The 19,668-nt window shown below is 45.1% G+C and overlaps 1 protein-coding gene and 1 pseudogene across 3 annotated transcripts in view; one reads left to right on the top strand and one right to left on the bottom strand.

Moving 5' to 3' along the window:
- The window catches only part of LOC311145230 (reticulon-1-A-like), a 51,672-nt gene extending 42,228 nt beyond the window's left edge, over nt 1-9,444 (top strand). Inside the window, exons 1-7 of one of the 2 annotated variants that reach the window (XM_084181461.1) lie at nt 4,733-4,795; nt 6,726-6,933; nt 7,070-7,208; nt 7,458-7,527; nt 8,301-8,347; nt 8,435-8,493; nt 8,665-9,444. In XM_084181461.1, the coding sequence (XP_084037587.1) occupies nt 4,783-4,795; nt 6,726-6,933; nt 7,070-7,208; nt 7,458-7,527; nt 8,301-8,347; nt 8,435-8,493; nt 8,665-8,707 (579 nt within the window). In that variant the 5' untranslated portion in view covers nt 4,733-4,782 and the 3' untranslated portion in view covers nt 8,708-9,444. Of the gene's footprint in view, nt 1-4,732; nt 4,796-6,725; nt 6,934-7,069; nt 7,209-7,457; nt 7,528-8,300; nt 8,348-8,434; nt 8,494-8,664 lie in introns of those variants that run through there. The other variant, XM_084181462.1, reaches the window with a different exon arrangement.
- A 553-nt stretch (nt 9,445-9,997) lies between these two features.
- The window catches only part of LOC311145606 (ATP-dependent RNA helicase TDRD9-like), a 35,851-nt pseudogene continuing 26,180 nt past the window's right edge, over nt 9,998-19,668 (bottom strand). The window contains exons 28-31 of the transcript XR_014615596.1: nt 11,029-11,125; nt 10,691-10,808; nt 10,379-10,585; nt 9,998-10,226 (exon numbers count right to left, since the gene is read on the bottom strand). The product of XR_014615596.1 is annotated as an ATP-dependent RNA helicase TDRD9-like (transcript). The remainder of the gene's footprint in view (nt 10,227-10,378; nt 10,586-10,690; nt 10,809-11,028; nt 11,126-19,668) is intronic.

Raw genomic sequence — 19,668 nt, 5'->3', positions numbered from 1 at the left:
GTGATGTCAAATCTGGAGCACACAAGCATCGACTTAAGCATAGGAGGATTCACTTTATGTGCGACTAGATGCAGTGACAGAAATATCACATTGGAGTGATTATTATTCTATCGTTCCTTAGCTGTCACAGGACAATATCCACCTGTGGTATGTAACTGCCGCTCTTTATTCCGATGGGGAGAATAAAGAGGAATGAAAACACTGACGATGTGCTTGAGGAAAAGCCGAAGCCCCCCTCCTCTCCTGGTGTTTACAAACAGAAACACACAGAAGGTTCTCGAATTCCTAAAAGCAGGTCAAGCCATTTGATAAAGTTTATATTCCTCCACCACTAGGTGGTGGAGAGCACCATAGACTATAACAGAGGTCCGTATGTATGCTGGAGAGAGAAGACAAGCAGAGCAGACATCATGTACCACAGCCTGTGCAGCTCCACAGAAGTTGCCATGGCAACACCTTCCTAGGGGGCGCAGACAGCACAGGCTCATATAATTTTTAAGGTTGCAGCAAGCAGAGGGTGTGACGGGACGTCAACAGGGCTGTCTGTGCACAGACTGACTGTACCAATGTCACTGAAATAGAGGGAGTCAATGTTTATGACATTATAAATCATGAGGATATGGTTATTCTCTATCCAAGCCCACAGACACTGTTTAGACGTGATACTGTCCGTTGCACACAGCTCGTTACATGCCTCCATGCATCACTGTGAGTCCATAGCGCTTTGTCAGGCCATTTGCATTGATAATGCATCCTGGTGGAAAAACCTAAAGCACAAACTGAACCACAGCCTGAAGGCAGTAAACCTAAAAGAACATTGAGGGCTATACTGTAGGCTACGGTGTGATGGTTATAAATTATTGAAAAGACTAGCACGTAGACTGCTCAATAATTAGTGAGACGTATTGAAAATAGCTACAGTATTTGCGTGATATTGACTGCAAACTTAAACATTATTTTATGCAAAGCATACAAAGGGCAGAGTTGACTATTTGCCAGATTATTCATTGGCAACGCTAGGTCCATACCCCAGCAGTAGCCTATAGAATCCTCAGTCCTAACACAAAACAATGTTTATAATGATGAATGTACACACACATGCTGTGAGCCGTCTGTTGTGGGTCTGTGTTCTGTGTGTGTTTTTATATGTGTGTTAACGTGAAACGGTACGTTGGACCAGGGTGTGTCATTGTTATCACTCTCCTGGTCTGAGGGCTCTGCGGGGGAGCTGTTTTCATGGCGGAGTCTTTAGGCTCAATGCTGTAAAAGATGACGTCAGATTCTTTACATTGTAATTTCAACCTGGCACCTTATCTGGAAATTATCTTATATACAATATGGATCATGATAAAACTAGCCTGGGGGGCGGGCTAGGATATATGCCTATTTCCGACTGAGCTTCATCAAAGGGTATGTTGGTTAACTCTTTCACTGCCAATCCCCCCCGCCCACCGCCCTAGTCTGCTTTGAGATTCAGGATCAGCACGGGAACTTTTATTGTGAAATAGTGCTTACCTCCCCTTTCAAGAAAAATACCCCCCCTCCCAAGGCACTAAATCATTGCATGGATGATTTGCTGCAGTAGCGACTGTGGTGTGGTATTTACAATTCGATCACCCCCCACACTCCCTCTCCTCCTTCCGTTCTCGCTAGCACTGCTCCACAGCATCAGTCTGTGTGCTCCGCGAGCCGACCAGTACCTTGACAACCTTGCCTCCCTCCTTTCCTCCCTCCCTCTCGTCTCCGCATCTCTCCCTCATCTCATCCTTCCAACCATTCATGCCATTGTGGGATGAGTGAGTGAGTCAGTGGCACAAGAAGAGGAAGAGCTAGAAGAAAACAGAGAAATCTAAAAGAAAGGGAAATCAGGGAGAGAACTGATCATCAGCATGCAGTCCACTGCAGACGTTACCAAGAAGGAGTGCTCCTGGAGCAGCTGGAAAGGCCAGGGTACTGATGTCTTTGCTGTGTTTGTGTGTATCTCTGTCTGTGTGTTAGAAGTGTGTATCTAGGCTGTGAGTGGTGAACTGATGTGTGAGGAGCATGTGTATTTATGCTGCTAGTGCAGATCTAGTTTGTGTGTGTGTTTATGACAGGGGGATGTTGCATGTATGGTTGGGGTGGTATCCATGGTGTGTGTTAGTCGGGGCCTGGGTGATCAGGCTGAGCTCTTTACCTTCACCGGGGGGGGGGGGTCACAGCAGACACGCCCTGATCATGCTCTCTCTCTGGCGTGTGAGACAAAGGGCAAAGGCGGGTGTGTGGGTGTGAGACGTCGCTGTTTATAATGATGAATGTACACACACACACATGCTGTGAGCTGTCTGTTGTGTGTCTGTGTTCTGTGTGTGTTTTATATGTGTGTTAACGTGAAACCAGGGTGTGTCATTGTTATCACTCTCCCAGTCTGAGGGCTCTGTGGGGGAGCTGTTTTCATGGCGGAGTCTGTGAGCTGTTTTTGTGTGCGAGGCTGCCGGAGCATCCGGATAGCACTGACAGACTGTCTCCATGGCAACCAGGGCACACCCATCCTGATTACATCAGTCTCATCCATCGGCTGCCAGGGTACCTTGCAGCTACTGGGAGAGAAAGGCACAGCCTCTGTCTGCCTCTTTCTGGTGTGCATTAGCATCACCTCTGGGTTAGGAGGAGGACGGGGAGGGAAAATGGTTTCCCTTCCTCCTCCCTGCCTTTCCAACTGGCTGTAATTTTCTATGGCAGCCATGTTTATTATACTGTATTGTGTGTAAGAGGGAGATGGAGTTGGTTGGTCTGCCTTTTCCTTACCTGTGAATGACAGTGGGTGATTTTAAGAATATATTTAGAATGGAAAATAGAATAGAATCTACCAAATGAAAATGTAAGACTATAGCCTACATTATCTTCTAAAAAAAGAGAAGATGCCACACATGGGCCTGGTGAAACTATATTTTAATTGAACAACAATAAGTAGGTCCTTTTATTCCGGCACTAGGAGTTGTGAGCAGAATAGCTTGTGTTCAATGAGCTTTCACTATGGCCTGGAATATGGTTTTAGGCTGTGTTTATGAAAAGGCCTATGTCATCATCTGTCTGATGGGGTTTGTTTAAAACTGATTCACTCTACTTTATTTGCCTCTTAAAAATAAAAGTTCATACAGTCAACACACCCAAGGGTGAAATTGACCATTTGGGTGTTCTTTAGTTTGAATAAGCTGTTAAAGCAAAGTACTGTACATACAGGCTTGTCTACATGTTTACGCATGCTGGCTTGGAGTATGGTTTGAGGCGGTGTCGATAACTTTAGTTGTCTAATCGGGTCAGGCTCAAACTGGTTCACTCTGCTTCTACCCAAAAATGTAGGCTAACCTGAAGAGTAAGAAAATTGCATCAGCTTGTTGAGTTCGAGTATCAGAACCAGAATTCATACAGTGTTTGGCTGCGTGTCACGGTACTTCCTGTACATTCTGGTTCCACTTCCTGTGTTCATGCTGGCTGGGAGGGACAGTAATAATCCACAGGGTCTCTACAGACCAGAGAGCTTGACAGCAAACCTCACCCATGAACCTAGGCCTACTACTATTACTTTACTGTATAGAGTACCATCCACATATTATCATAAAAGAAAAGCAAAACCAGCCCTTAACCCATTCATGTCCTTGTACTATATCAAAATGAGCCACTGAACAAATTCTGTTTGGTGTTAATGCATGAAATGTGGTGTCAACATAGTACAAGTGTCTAGACAGGCCACATTTTACGTTTTAAGATTGTCATTATCTATCATACTTCCAGTGTCAATCAAAGTTGGGATTTTAAAATGACTTTAGCATTTGTATTTTGAAATACATTTCAGAATGAAATTGTTTAAAAGCAGATAATATTGTTATTTGACCTGTTCTATGCCCAAATATGCCAAATATATGATTCAACTCATTGTCGTATCAGCAACGTTTAGAAACCTGTTTACACCATGTCCATGACTGATGCCTGCATGTTTTACCGGCCCTTTGTCCTTTTGTGTTGAACAATAAAGGGAGTGGCTGGGTGTGTGTCGGTGTAGACATGGTACGTGTCCCTCATTCCCCAGATTCAGACAAAGCAAGTGAATCTGTTTCCCAGGAAGTGCTTTCGCTCCCGCCCTCCATCTCTCCCTTTCCTTGCTTCCCCCCTCCTCTCTCTCTGTGAGTGGAGGGGGAGAAAATGGAGCACCGTAGCTATGGTAACTGCATCAGGCAGGCGCTCACCAGATCCTCACAGAGCTGAAGCATTTTAATAGAGCAGTATATTTCAGGCAGCATCTTTCAACCTCAGTATACAGTGCTAATAACACCCTCACTGACCTTGCAGATCTGCTGCGACACCCACTCACAAGACGCTATACTGCCAATGAAGTCACATGCTGCGGGCTATTGATAAGAGAATAAGTAAATGATCGGAAATAACTCCATCTTCTTGCCTGGTGGAGGGAGATACCCATCCACCATTTTGAATCGGATACAGTCTCTTTATTTTTGTCCTTGCTTGGTAGTCTGTCATTTGTCAGTGGGGCTGTGCTTTAAAACCAGGGTATGAAAGAGCTCACTGAGATGGTGTGTGTGTGTGTGCTGGATCGCAGCTCAGCTCTCTGGCAACCGCTCCCCTTAACGCCCACCCTCCAATCCTCCTGCCAAGACCAACGATGATTAGCCTGTGTGCTTGTGGCCCCTCCCCTCCCTGGGGGGGAGGGGGGGGGGGGTAGTCCCCCTTCAGTGCTCTCCTTTTGTCTGTGGATAAAGCAGCTGCCTCTTTCCCTGTTCAGCCATGGGAACCGCAGGTCAGTACACACACTTCTACCGCACTAGCTAAAGCTTTTCTCTCTTTGTGCAATCTGTAGATCAGATCACAAGGTACAGTTGCTGCTGTTTGTCAAGTCTCTCTGGCATTGCTGTCCTGCCTGTCTGTCTTACAGCTGCTTTGCTTGGTGCGTGTGTGAATGTGTATGTTTTTGTTATTCAGCATCTCCATTATAAGCAATACTGTAGATAAATGGCAAATCATAGAGAGTGGGTTAGTGACTAGTGATATTGGTACTGGGTTTAAAGGGAGTGGCACTCAGTCAGATATAGAGATAATCCAGCCTGATTTATTAGAGTTATTGATTACAGGGACAGAGGTCAGCCAGTATTGGTTATTGATAAGGGCATCTCAGTCTTGATGACTTGGGCATATGATTATGGGGAAATGGCAGAAGCAGAACCTAGCATTGAACCTGTCACCCACAAACAGAGAGGCGGTAAAACTAGTGTCTTTCAGCACCCTGTTTTAGAACGCCTTTTTTTCATCCACAGATGCCTATGGTAGAAAATAAAGATGGCCGTCATTTCTGTGCTGCTCACAGCTCCACAGCTAAAATTAGTGCAGGCTGGCAAGCAGGCAGGCAGGAGGGCTTAGGGAGGAAGACACCCAGGGGAAACTGCAGCGTTTTACTCCTCTCTTGAACAGGAGCACAAACTCTCTGGAACTGACTTATTCTCCTCGTAAAAAAGAGGGCTTGCAGGTGTCACATCAACAGTTGAACATTGAAATACAGGATTTAAACTGAGCCATAGTCACTGGATGTGGAAGAGTCAGCTCACTACTGTTGATAAACCAGCCACTGTTCTCATGGAAACAAGCCTGTGTTAACAGCCAACATAGGAGAGGGTTGTATGGGTCACTGGAGTTGAGCTGGAATGGTACACTGACTCAGGCCTAATCCAGGGGTGATAAACCTGTGTAATCTTTGTTAGGGGTTGAAAATGTATGCCCTAAAAAACAGAGATAGCAGGACATGACACCAGTCTTTTAAGACGTCATTCAATTGAATGTATAAAATAGTATAGATTGAAAGAAAGCTTATTTAGGTTACCAACTAGGCTATATCCCCTTTGGGTGTTTACTAGTGTGCCTTATGATGTAGCCTAGTTTGTTCATTCTTATGGTCCCAAATGGGCCTCTCACCTGTTACTGTGATCTAGTTCCTCTGGCCGTAGAGCTGTAGAATGACCAGGTCACTTTGAGCTGTTATCTCTGGACACTATCGGGATCTATTTCTGCCACTGGCTCCACAGGTCAATGATTAACCCAGCTCTGTGAATGGCTAGTACAGTTGTGCTACTGGGGAACCAGGTTGTGTTAGGGTACTGCAGGGTCGCCTGTGTGTGTGACCAGGCCAGGTGCTGACCACTACTACTGATAATCACACATATCACTGGCAGATAAAGTGCTACCACCGGTGTGCGGCAACATGAATTGTGTGACGCTTGTTCAACAAGTAAGAGTCAGCTCGCTGTTATCGTTTGCAAAGGTCACTCTATATATAGGGGAAAAGAAGCCGGACAGAAGCGTTTTCACTTTGACGCATTCACACCTACGTTTATGAATCCACAGCTCAATCAAACGCAATAAAAATATAGGTTAGAGCAAAATCCCACACGTCAGGGGTCTCTGAGGACTTCTGGTTGCTATGGGCTTCCAGTTATTTGACCTAAATGCCTGGGACACACGGGATTACCGCACTGTAAGTGATATCACAACGTAGACAGGAACACTGTAAATTGAGCACTGTGAGGTCATTCTATCACTGTAATGCTGAGGTGACCGATGGTTGGATCATACTGTGTCATGCTGGGGTGACCTTACGGTTAGGTCATCATACTGTCACTGTGTAATACTGGGCCTAACCCTGGATCCTAACCCTGCTCTCCTGTCTGTCCTTCCCCCAGCCATTGACCTGCTCTACTGGAGGAATGTGAAGCAGTCTGGAGCTGTGTTCGGCAGCGTGCTCCTGCTGCTCTTCTCTCTGACCCAGTTCAGTGTGGTCAGTGTGGGAGCCTACTTAGCCCTGGCTGCCCTCTCTGCCAGCATCAGCTTCAGGATCTACAAGTCTGTGCTTCAGGCTGTGCAGAAGACCGATGAAGGACACCCATTCAAGTGAGTGAGAGATGATAGAAGATCATAGAGAGGTTTACTCAGCACAAAAAAAGTCTGCCATTTTACATTCACTCACAGTTTTGCAATGTCACTTTAGCCTGGACACCTAACAGTCTTTTGTACTTTTTCCCGACAGAACCTATCTGGAAGTGGAGATCTCTCTGTCCCAGGATCAGATTGGTAATTATGCTGACAAGGCTCTGCTCTACGCCAACACCTGTATGAAGGAGCTCCGTAGGCTGTTCCTGGTCCAGGACCTCATCGACTCACTGAAGGTCAGCCTCTCTCTCATCTCTGGGCTTTTACAAGAATTACATGGACACTAACACCTTACCAACACTCTACTTTTTAATGTCTGTAATCTCACTACTATTTCTACTGTCAAACATCATCAATGGACACGTTAAACCTAAAACATCTAATTATTTTATACCTTCTGTCAAACATCCGATACACATACCATAAATTGTTGGGGTGGGTTTGTTTGGTGAAGCAGTGCCAAGAGTTTTTACCCTGTGTTGCAGTTTGCTGTGCTGATGTGGCTGCTGACCTATGTGGGCGCTCTCTTCAATGGCCTGACTCTGCTTATTCTGGGTGAGGATCCTCCTATGACTAGCTACTGTGCTGTTCTACTCAGCTCTGCACCCCTTTACTGCCTATTGCACACCATGTTCATCCTGACATACAGCTCATATATGATCTCTTCTGTCTAACATCATTTTATAACAAAACGTAATATAATGCATCATATTGAAACCTCTCCATCTACAAGATCACAGAGCCAGTCTGTATGAGTTCTTACTATAACCAGGGGAGTGGGTTGTAATAAGCACGCATCACAGTACCCCATTGACAGTCAATGATTAACCCAACACAGAGACCCTGCTTCACCCAACACAGAGAGAACACACGCTGTGGAGCAAAGCAACATGACCTCCCGACAAGATCAACTAACAGCCTGATGTTTGCCTCATCACAACATATGGTTCTTCATGGAACCAGAAAGAGTTTTACTGCAATCTGTATCAATTAAGTTCTGTATAATAGTGGATAATTCCCTTCTGCCCTTTTGAGCAAAAACAATTGATTTCAATCCTAGATTAAAGTTTAGTTGGCTTCACATCCCAAAAAGATCCATGTGATGAAATTCCAACATTACATTTATGAATGGCTTTGTTCAAAGGATTCATTCACAACTGAAGACAAAACGTATCTCATATGTGTTATTTTTCTATTTACCTAGTGTAGATAAGTCTCTGAGCTGGGGTGGGGCTCAGTGGACACAATTTGTGCATATTTGGGTATATTCCCAGGGGGACTCGAGGTCAAACTGCTTTAACATGTGCGCTCTCCCTCTTCCCCTACAGCCGTGGTGTCCATGTTTAGCATGCCCATTGTGTATGAGAAACACCAGGTAAGAATTTACCTTCACTCTCTAGAACACATTTTTAACTCAATTTTTGTTAATTTTTAATTTAATCTAAATTGTTTTCTGTCTCAGGCACAGATTGACCAATATGTTGGACTAATACGGACCCAAGTGAACTCCGTAGTGGGGAAGTAAGTAGTTATGACCTTTTGTACTCCAGAATGAACAATGTAGTTTCTGAAACATCCACCTAAGAAATAGATTGTAATGATCATCTTGATACAAACTAGAAAAGGTTAATGACTACACTGTGACATAAATCAGTACTGTATCCGAGTTGACCTCATGTTTTGTCACGACAGGATCCAGGCGAAGATCCCCGGGGCCAAGCGAAAGGAAGAGTAGACCTGAGTCTAGCTAACAGCCTCGTCATTATCTGTGGGGTAGTACTATGTCATCTAGGTGTTCTCTAAAACCAACCACTGGAGAAACCCTGACCCCAAAACTGTCTAGAACGGTTAACACACTAACACACAGTAAATCACTCATGTTCAAGATCTTATGTCTAGGTAGACAAGTACACAATTCTGAACAACAAAAAAAGAACCAGCCTTTTTTTTTATTTTGTGTTACTTGTTAAGTGCATGAAGTCAAGCCTTGAGTAAATATTTGATATCTTTTGTGCAGTTTTTTCATGCTACGTTTTTTTGCTGTGCTTACAACAAGCTAAGATTTGGCACAAAAAAAGAGATATGCCTACAGAAATGCTCTGCTGCCAATGTTAAATACTGCTTAATGTTTGAGTTAGCTGGTGGGCCTTCTCTCAGTATATGACAATATATATAAATACAATGATTTCCTTTGTGTTTTCAAGCACAAAATAATTAGACAATATGCGTTTTAGATGTGGTAATTGTAGGGTTTTTGCTTTTGTATAACTATAAGGAACTATACACAAGCTGGTGTTTTAAGTACCGTTGTTTGACTACTATGAAGACGAGGAATATCTGATGATATTTAACTTGTTTGAATTAACTGTCCAACTATACTCAATGTAGTTCTTAGACCCTGGACTAACTATTTGCACTTACAGTATGTATTTCATTACAGAATAAGAAAAATAAATGTTCCTTGATGTATTATGTTATAGTTTTTCAGACGCTTTACTGAAAATGGGGTCTAAGACAACTTTCTTTTGACTAGGGCAGTCTAGTCGTGTTAGAAATAAGAGGACATATGAGGTGTTAATGTTTCGTAGGGGTACACGGTGCATACAACACTGGGAAAATCTCTAAAGGGATTTGAAATGACATTCTATAAATACACGTCGATTCCTTCTGGCACAGAAGCTCCTTTCCTCTTGCGTGCCTGCATGCGCATGTCAGTATGCTGAGGTGACAAATTTAACTTGGCTGTTAGGTCCCTCTGATGGCCTATTCCTGAGTTTGAATGGAGACCGACGGTGACTGACAAGTCTCATCTGTTGTAAGCACTCGTGTATTTTTGTAAGTACAGTATCGAACTGAAACTAGCACCATACCTTCAGACTTTAAGTCAGATTAATTTATACAAAAACAAGGAATGCCATTTATTGTTTAAATATCACTAATTATCAAAATGGGAAAGGATAGGTGTTTGGAAAGTATAATTACACCAGCACAGCAATAGAAAAGCTGAACAACATAAAAACACAGGACATAGGAGAAGCAATTATCAAGTGTCCCTCCTGAGGGTTTCCATAAGCAAGAATCTTGTAAAAAGATAAATAAGAGTAGTGGAGGTGAAAACAGGACAGCATGCTGTGCTTCTGGTTGCTGCTTTAGAATGGGCTCATATGTTGAGCAGTGTTGAGTAGCTGGAACAGGACCTCTTTGCTCTTTACACCTTCCTTCTGGAAAATCTCCATCTTCTGACTGGGATCCACCTGCACACAAAATGGTCACACCATACACGCTCAATATAATTGTTTTAACACTAGAAATTATGATTAATATGGACCTTACGCTCTATAAAAGCTCAGGACAGAATTGATTGAAGTGGGGGAAACTAACATTACACCATGAATTCAAGCAATACCTGGTTCCATTGCTTTGGTTCCTCATGGTACACAGGAACAAGGTCTTCTCGAGGGGGTGACTTTGTAAACAGACTGATGAGGCGTTCACGGCAGTCCTCCTGCAGGCTTTTGATCCTGTCAGGCCCCAGATGCAGAGGACCGTTGGGCCCCTCACACACCAGACGGTTGATGGCACCACGCAACGCATTGATCCAACACAAAACACACTGATTATATGTGGAAAGTTGAAGCTCATGTTTTATAACACAATACATATGGATATGAAGGGTCTATGAGGAACTACTTGGGTGTTAGCTACCTCTGTCCTCTACATCGAATTTGACAAAGGCGAGCTCCATGTCATGTTCAGGCAAGACAGCCGGCTGAGACTGGACGTTCCACCCCAGACCACAGAGGGCGCCAGTGTAGCTGGTCCTCTCCTCGTTGGTGCTGCGGACAACAGGCAAAGTTACATTAACAGACCTTTATGACTAAATGCATGATTTGACGTGAATATGACAAATGATTTATGTTATCATTTAATAAAACACGCCAATCAATTTACATTCCCTATAAGACCTCACATTCCGTAAAAGACATTCCCTATAAAAAAGGTACGGTAGGTAATTTGACTAAATGTGATGAGTATACCATCTCCAAGCAGACTGACCGTAGCTCTATGGCAGGGGTGAAGAGCATGGTGATGAGTGCAGGCAGGCCGTGGATGTGAGGCATCAGTGTGGTCTCCTTCAGTAGAATCCGTGCACCTAGATCACCACACACATATATGCATCTTACTGTTATGACAAAGACAAATATACATATCTGGTAGGGTCTAACCTATTTTTTATTTTATTTTATTTCACCTTTATTTAACCAGGTAAGCCAGTTGAGAACAAGTTCTCATTTACAACTGCGACCTGGCCAAGATAAAGCAAAGCAGTGCGATTAAAAACAACAACACAGAGTTACATATGGGGTAAAAAAATAACATAAAGTCAAAAATACAACAGAAAATATATATACAGTGTGTGCAAATGTAGCAAGTTATGGAGGAATGGCAATAAATAGGCTATAGGGCAAAATAAGTACAATTAGTATTAACACTGGAATGATAGATGCAAGAGATGATGTGCAAATAGAGATACTGGGGTGCAAATGAGCAAAATAAATAACAATATGGGGATGAGGTAGTTGGGTGGGCTAATTTCAGATGGGCTGTGTACAGGTGCAGTGATCGGTAAGGTGCTCTGACAACTGATGCTTAAAGTTAGTGAGGGAGATAAGTGTCTCCAGCTTCAGAGATTTTTGCAATTTGTTCCAGTCATTGGCAGCAGAGAACTGGAAGGAATGGCGGCCAAAGGAGGTGTTGGCTTTGGGGCTGACCAGTGAGATATACCTGCTGGAGCGCATACTACGGGTGGGTGTTGTTATGGTGACCAATGAGCTAAGATAAGGCGGGGATTTGCCTAGCAGTGATTTATAGATGACCTGGAGCCAGTGGGTTTGGTGACAAATATGTAGTGAGGACCAGCCAACAAGAGCGTACAGGTCACAGTGGTGGGTAGTATATGGGGCTTTGGAGACAAAACGGATGGCACTGTGATAGACTACATCCAATTTGCTGAGTAGAGTGTTGGAGGCTATTTTGTAAATGACATCGCCGAAGTCAAGGATCGGTAGGATAGTCAGTTTTACGAGGGCATGTTTGGCAGCATGAGTGAAGGAGGCTTTGTTGCGAAATAGGAAACCAATTCTAGATTTAACTTTGGATTGGAGATTCTTAATGTGAGTCTGGAAGGAGAGTTTACAGTCTAACCAGACACCTAGGTATTTGTAGTTGTCCACATACTCTAGGTCAGACCTCTCGAGAGTAGTGATTCTAGTCGGGTGGGCGGGTGCCAGCAGCGTTCGATTGAAGAGCATGCATTTAGTTTTACTAGTGTTTAAGAGCAGTTGGAGGCTACTGAAGGAGTGTTGTATGGCATTGAAGCTCGTTTGGAGGTTTGTTAACACAGTGTCCAATGAAGGGCCAGATGTATACAAAATGGTGTCGTCTGCGTAGAGGTAGATCTGAGAGTCACCAGCAGCAAGAGCGACATCATTTATATACACGGAGAAAAGAGTCGGCCCAAGAATTGAACCCTGTGGCACCCCCATAGAGACTGCCATAGGTCCAGACAACAGGCCCTCCGATTTGACACATTGAACTCTATCTGAAAAGTAGTTGGTGAACAAGGCGAGGCAGTTATTTGAGAAACCAAGGCTATTTAGTCTGCCAATAAGAATGCGGTGGTTGACAGAGTCGAAAGCCTTGGCCAGGTCGATGAAGACGGCTGCACAGTACTGTCTATTATCGATCGCGGTTATAATATCGTTTAGGACCTTGAGTGTGGCTGAAGTGCACCCATGACCAGCTCGGAAACCGGATTGCATAGCGGAGAAGGTACGGTGGGATTCGAAATGGTCGGTGATCTGTTTGTTAACTTGGCTTTCAAAAACTTTAGAAAGGCAGGGCAGGATGGATATAGGTCTGTAACAGTTTGGATCTAGAGTGTCACCCCCTTTGAAGAGGGGGATGACCGCGGCAGCTTTCCAATTTCTGGGGATCTCAGACGTTACGAAAGAGAGGTTGAACAGGCTAGTAATAGGGGTTGCGACAATTTCGGCGGCTAGTTTTAGAAAGAAAGGGTCCAGATTGTCTAGCCCAGATGATTTGTAGGGGTCCAGATTTTGCAGCTCTTTCAGAACATCAGCTGTCTGAATTTGTGTGAAGGAGAAGCGGGGGGGGCATGGGCAAGTTGCAGCGGAGGGTGCAGAGCTGGTGGCCGGGGTAGTGGTAGCCAGGTGGAAAGCATGGCCAGCCGTAGCAAAATGCTTGTTGAAATTCTCGATTATTGTACATTTATCGGTGGTGATAGTGTTTCCTATCCTCAGTGCAGTGTGCAGCTGGGAGGAAGTGCTCTTATTCTCCATGGACTTTACAGTGTCCCAAAACGTTTTGGAGTTAGTGCTACAGGATGCAAATTTCTGTTTGAAAAAGTTAGCCTTTGCTTTCCTAACTGCTTGTGTATATTGGTTCCTAACTTCCCTGAAAAGTAGCATATCGCGGGGGCTATTTGATGCTAATGCAGTACGCCACAGGATGTTTTTGTGCTGGTCAAGGGCAGTCAAGTCCGAGGAGAACCAGGGGCTCTATCTGTTCTTAGTTCTGTATGTTTTGAATGGAGCATGCTTATTTAAGATTGAGAGGAAAGCACTTTTAAAGAACAACCAGGCATTCTCTACTGACGGAATGAGATCTATATCCATCCAGGATACCTGGGCCAGGTCAATTAGGAAGGCCTGCTCGCTGAAGTGTTTTAGGGAGCGTTTGACAGTGATGAGGGGTGGTCGTTTGACCGCGGACCCGTTACGGACGCAGGCAATAAGGCAGTGATCGCTGAGATCCTGGTTGAAGACAGCGGATGTGTATTTAGAGGGTAAGTTAGTCAGGATGATATCTATGAGGGTACCCATGTTTACGGATTTAGGGTTGTACCTGGTAGGTTCGTTGACAATTTGTGTGAGATTGAGGGCATCTAGTTTGGATTGTAGGATGGCCGGGGTGTTAAGCATATCCCAATTTAGGTCACCAAGCAGTACGAACTCTGTGGATAAATGGGGGGCAATCAGTTCACATATGGTGTCCAGGGCACAGCTAGGGGCTGAGGGGGGTCTGTAGCAAGCGGCAACAGTGAGAGACTTATTTCTGGAAAGGTGGATTTTTAGAAGTAGAAGCTCAAACTGTTTGGGCACAGACCTGGATAGTATGATAGAGCTCTGCAGGCTATCTCTACAGTAGATTGCAACTCCACCCCCTTTGGCAGTTCTATCTAGACGGGAAATGTTATAGTTGGGGATGGAAATTTCAGAATTTTTGGTGGCCTTCCTAAGCCAGGATTCAGACACTGCTAGAACATCAGGGTTGGCGGAGTGTGCTAACGCAGTGAATAACTCAAACTTAGGAAGGAGGCTTCTGATATTTACGTGCAGAAAACCAAGGCTTTTACGGTTACAGAAGTCAACAAATGATAGCTCCTGGGGAGTAGGAGTGATACTGGGGGCTGCAGGGCCTGGGTTAACCTCTACATCACCAGAGGAACAGAGGAGGACTAGAATAAGGATACGACTAAAGGCTTTAAGAACTGGTCTTCTAGTGCGTTGGGTACAGAGAATAAAGGGGGCAGATTTCCGGGCGTTGTAGAAAAGATTCAGGGCATTATGTACAGAAAAGGATATGGAAGGATATGAGTACAATTGAGGTAAACCTAAGCGTTGGGTAACAATGAAAGAGATAGCATCACTGGAGGCACCGATTGAGCCGGTCTCGGCGTGTATGGGGGGTGGAACAAAGGAACTATTTGAGGCAGTTTGAGAGGGACTTGGGGTTCTACAGTGAAATTGTATAATAAGAACTAACCCAAACAGCAATAGGCAAGGCATATTGACATGGGAGAGAGGCATAAAGCAATCACAGGTGTTATTAGAGAGAGCTAAGACAACAACTGGTAATGGCGATAAAGTTTGGGCTGAGGCTAAACAGAATAAACAGGACAGGGTACCGTGTAAAGGAACAGTCCAGCAGGCATCAGCTGTGCAGCTGAGTGATCATAAGGTCCAGTGAACAGCAATATGTGAGTCCGAGAGCGGTTCAAATTGGTGCTACAGCACAGGCTAGCAGGAAGCACAGTTGTAGTTTGCGTGTGCTAGCGGGCCGTGGCTAGCAGATGGATCTTCGTGGTCGACGTCGTAACGGGAAGCCTGTTGAAACCACATCAGACGATTTCGTCGGCAAACCAGTCGTGTTGGATCGGCGGGGCTCAGTGTCAACATTAGGAGCTCCCGTCCGGTTGAAAGAGGTAGATAGCCGGGAGATGGGCCTGGCTCGAGGCTAGCTCAAGGCTAACTGGTGCTGCTAAGGGGCAATGGTAATTAGCCAACAACAGGTTGCAGCTAGGTGGTTGCGATGATCCGGCGCTAGGGTCCAGTGATTCCGGCAGAAAGTCCGATATGCTCTGGGTCGATAGCACGCTGTGCAGACTGGCCGACGAATTGTCCAGGCTAGAGCTAGAGCTAGCTGATGGGTAGTGCCACGGACAATGGTGAAGACGCTAACGGTGGCTAATAGCAAGTAGCCATTCAGTTGCAGCTAGACTAGTTTCAGCTTAAGGTTCTTGATAAAAGTTATAAAGAAATAATAGAATCCTTTCCACGTTGGGTGAGGCGGGTTGCAGGAAAGTATATTTAGTTAAAGAATTAAAAGTAAAATTGAGAAATATATACAAAATAGACAAAAAACAAGAAACTGGCTATTTACACTAGGACACAGAAGAAAAAAAAACAGCGAGCCAGTGGGTGGTTTGAGCAAAAAACTATTTTTTGTTTTTCAATTTTTTGCAATCTAATCGCAATCGACATTGAAGTGCCTAAACCCAAATCGAAACAGTGTAGAAATTATAATGAGCCTATACAAAACATTAACACCTGCTCTTTCCATGACTGACTGACCAGGCGAATCCAAGTGACAGTTATGATCCCTTTAGGCCTGACCCCAATTTGTTGACTGGTCGACTGTTTTAGTCGACTGACCGAGATTGTTTTAGTCGAGCAGTAACACACACACACACACACACACACACAGTGCATTCGGAAAGTATTCAGGCCCCTTGACTTTTTCCACTTTGTTACATTACAGCCTTATTCTAAAACGGATTCAATTGTTTTTTTCCATCAATCTACACAGAATACCCCATAATGACAAAGCAAAAACAAGGTCTTTAGAAATGTCTGCAAATTTATAAAAAATAACAAACGGAAATATAATTTATATAAGTATTCAGACCCTTTACTGAGTACTTTGTTGAAGCACCTTTAGCAGCGATTACAGCCTCGAGTCTTCTTGGGTATGACGCTACAAGCTTGGCACACCAGTATTTGGGGAGTTTCTCCCATTCTTCTCTGCAGATCCTCTCAAGCTCGGTCAGGTTGGATGGGGAGCGTCGCTGCATAACTATTTTCAGGTCTCTCCAGAGATGTTAGATCGGGTTCAAGTCCGGGCTCTGGCTGGGCCACTCAAGGACATTCATAAACTTGTCCCGAAGCCACTCCTGCGTTGTCTTGGCTGTGTGCTTAGGGTCGATGTCCTGTTGGAAGGTGAACCTTCGTCCCAGTCTGAGCTCCTGAGCAGGTTTTCATCAAGGATCTCGCTGTACTTTGCTCCGTTCATCTTTCCCTCGATCCTGACTAGTCTCCCAGTCCCTGCCGCTGAAAAACATTACATTTACGTCATTTAGCAGACGCTCTAATCCAGAGCGACTTACAAATTGGTGCATTCACCTTATAGCCAGTGGGATAACCACTTTACAATTTTTTTTTTTTTGGGGGGGGGTGGGGTAAGGGGGGGGGGGTTAGAAGGATTACTTTATCCAATCCCAGGTGTTCCTTAAAGAGGTGGGGTTTCAGATGTATCCGGAAGGTGGTGAGTGACTCCGCTGTCCTGGCGTCGTGAGGGAGCTTGTTCCACCATTGGGGTGCCAGAGCAGCGAACAGTTTTGACTGGGCTGAGCGGGAACTGTGCTTCAGCAGAGGTAGGGGAGCCAGCAGGCCATAGGTGGATGAACGCAATGCCCTCGTTTGGGTGTAGGGACTGATCAGAGCCTGAAGGTACGGAGGTGCCGTTCCCCTCACAGCTCCGTAGGCAAGCACCATGGTCTTGTAGCAGATGCGAGCTTCAACTGGAAGCCAGTGTAGTGTGCGGAGGAGCGGGGTGACGTGAAAGAACTTGGGAAGGTTGAACACCAGACGGGCTGCGGCATTCTGGATGAGTTGTAGGGGTTTAATGGCACAGGCAGGGAGCCCAGCCAACAGCGAGTTGCAGTAATCCAGATGGGAGATGACAAGTGCCTGGATTAGGACCTGTGCCGCTTCCTGTGTAAGGCAGGGTCGTACTCTCCGAATGTTGTAGAGCATGAACCTACAGGATCGGGTCACCGCCTTGATGTTAGCGGAGAACAACAGGGTGTTGTCCAGGGTCACGCCAAGGCTCTTCGCACTCTGGGAGGAGGACACAACGGAGTTGTCAACCGTGATGGCGAGATCATGGAACGGGCAGTCCTTCCCCGGGAGGAAGAGCAGCTCCGTCTTGCCAAGGTTCAGCTTGAGGTGGTGATCCGTCATCCATACTGATATGTCTGCCAGACATGCAGAGATGCGATTCGCCACCTGGTTATCAGAAGGGGTAAAGGAGAAGATTAGTTGTGTGTCATCTGCGTAGCAATGATAGGAGAGGCCATGTGAGAATATGACAGAGCCAAGTGACTTGGTGTATAGCGAGAATAGGAGAGGGCCTAGAACTGAGCCCTGGGGGACACCAGTGGTGAGAGCACGTGGTGCGGAGACAGCTTCTCGCCACGCCACTTGGTAGGAGCGACCGGTCAGGTAGGACGCAATCCAAGAGTGAGCCGCGCCGGAGATGCCCAGCTCGGAGAGGGTGGAGAGGAGGATCTGATGGTTCACAGTATCAATGGCAGCAGACAGGTCTAGAAGGACAAGAGCAGAGGAGAGAGAGTTAGCTTTAGCAGTGCGGAGAGCCTCCGTGACACAGAGAAGAGCAGTCTCAGTTGAATGACCAGTCTTGAAACCTGACTGGTTTGGATCAAGAAGGTAATTCTGAGAGAGATAGCAAGAGAGTTGGCTAAAGACGGCACGCTCAATAGTTTTGTAGAGAAAAGAAAGAACCACCATGCTTCACCGTAGGAATGGTGCCAGGATTCCTCCAGACGTGACGCTCAGTTTCTCCAGACGATTGCTCAGTTTGGCGGGGTGGCCAGCTCTAGGAAGAGTCTTGATGGTTCCAAACTTCTTCTATTTAAGAATGATGGAGGCCACTGTGTTCTTGGGGACCTTCAATGCTGCAGAAATGTTTTTGTACCCTTCCCCCGATCTGTTCCGACACAATGCTGTCTCGGAGCTCTACGGACAATTCCTTCGACCTCATGGCTTGGTTTTTGCTCTGACATGCACTGTCAACTGTGGGACCTTTTATATAGACAGGTGTGTGCTGTTCCAAATCATGTCCAATCAATTGAATTTACCACAGGTTGTAGAAACATCTCAAGGATGATCAAAGGAAACAGGATGCACCTGAGCTAAATGTCCAGTCTCATAGCAAAGGGTCTGAAAACTTGTGTAAATAAGGTATCTTTTTTATTTTTTATACATTTGCTAAAATTTATAAAAACCTGTTTTCACTTTGTTATTATGGGGTATAGTGTGTAGATTGATGAGGATTTTTTTTTTAATAAGGCTGTAATGTTACAAAATGTGGAAAACGTCAAGGGGTCTGATAGTATTTCTGATTGGCTTAACGCACCACCACTAATGAGCTGTGGCGCTTCTCAAAGTAATGTTTTCTTCACCTAAAACAGCAAGCAAACAAAGTCTGTTTTTACATCCATTGATAATGAATAATTCCTCAATGTATTTGAAAAATCTTTCCAGCTCTCTCCCTTTCGATAACCACTCAGCGTGAAACTGAAAAATGTCATGCTCTGATCCAGTGGAAACATAAAATAGGCTTCTTATCGGTGCTTGACTAGGACTGAAATAGGTTCCGGTACTCATTTTGGGTGATGGTACTGCTTATATTTAGGTGCAGCAGCTCCACAATATTTTTGAGCTATTATTCTATAAAGGAACAGGAGCTTAAGCAGTAGAACATTTGAGGTGCCGGTTCTTAGCTACGGTGAGCTCCTGCCCAAGTTCTTATCCCTTGCGCAAATAGCCTACAGCTGTGTCTGTCCCGAGCTCACTGGAGCAGGAAACTGAGGGCCCAGAATATTTTATACAATGTTGCAAGTTTTCTAGCACAAGCTTTGGGCAGGACCCAAGTTAATAGTTGATAATGTTTCAAGTTCGTTGCAGACTGGCCAATGTGATTTATAGGATTTTCTTAAAAAAATTTACCCCCTTTTTCGTGATTACAATCTTGTCTCATCGTTGCAACTCCCCAACGGGCTCGGGAGAGACGAAGGTTGAGTCATGCGTCCTCCGAAACATGACCCACCAAACCGCGCTTCTTAACACCTGCTCGCTTAACCCGGAAGCCAGCTGCACCAACGTGTCGGAGGAAACACAGTTCAAATGACGACCGAAGTCAGCCTGCAGGCGCCCGGGCCGCCACAAGGAGTCCCTAAAGCGATGAGCCAAGTAAAGCCCCCACAGCCAAACACTCCCCTAACCCGGACGAAGCTGGGCCAATTGTGCGCCG

This window comes from Coregonus lavaretus (genome assembly GCF_964263955.1).
Source record: "Coregonus lavaretus genome assembly, chromosome: 18".
Lineage (NCBI taxonomy): Eukaryota > Metazoa > Chordata > Actinopteri > Salmoniformes > Salmonidae > Coregonus > Coregonus lavaretus.
The sequence above is the reverse complement of the archived record's forward strand: the minus strand, read 5'-3'. Positions and strand labels throughout refer to the sequence as shown.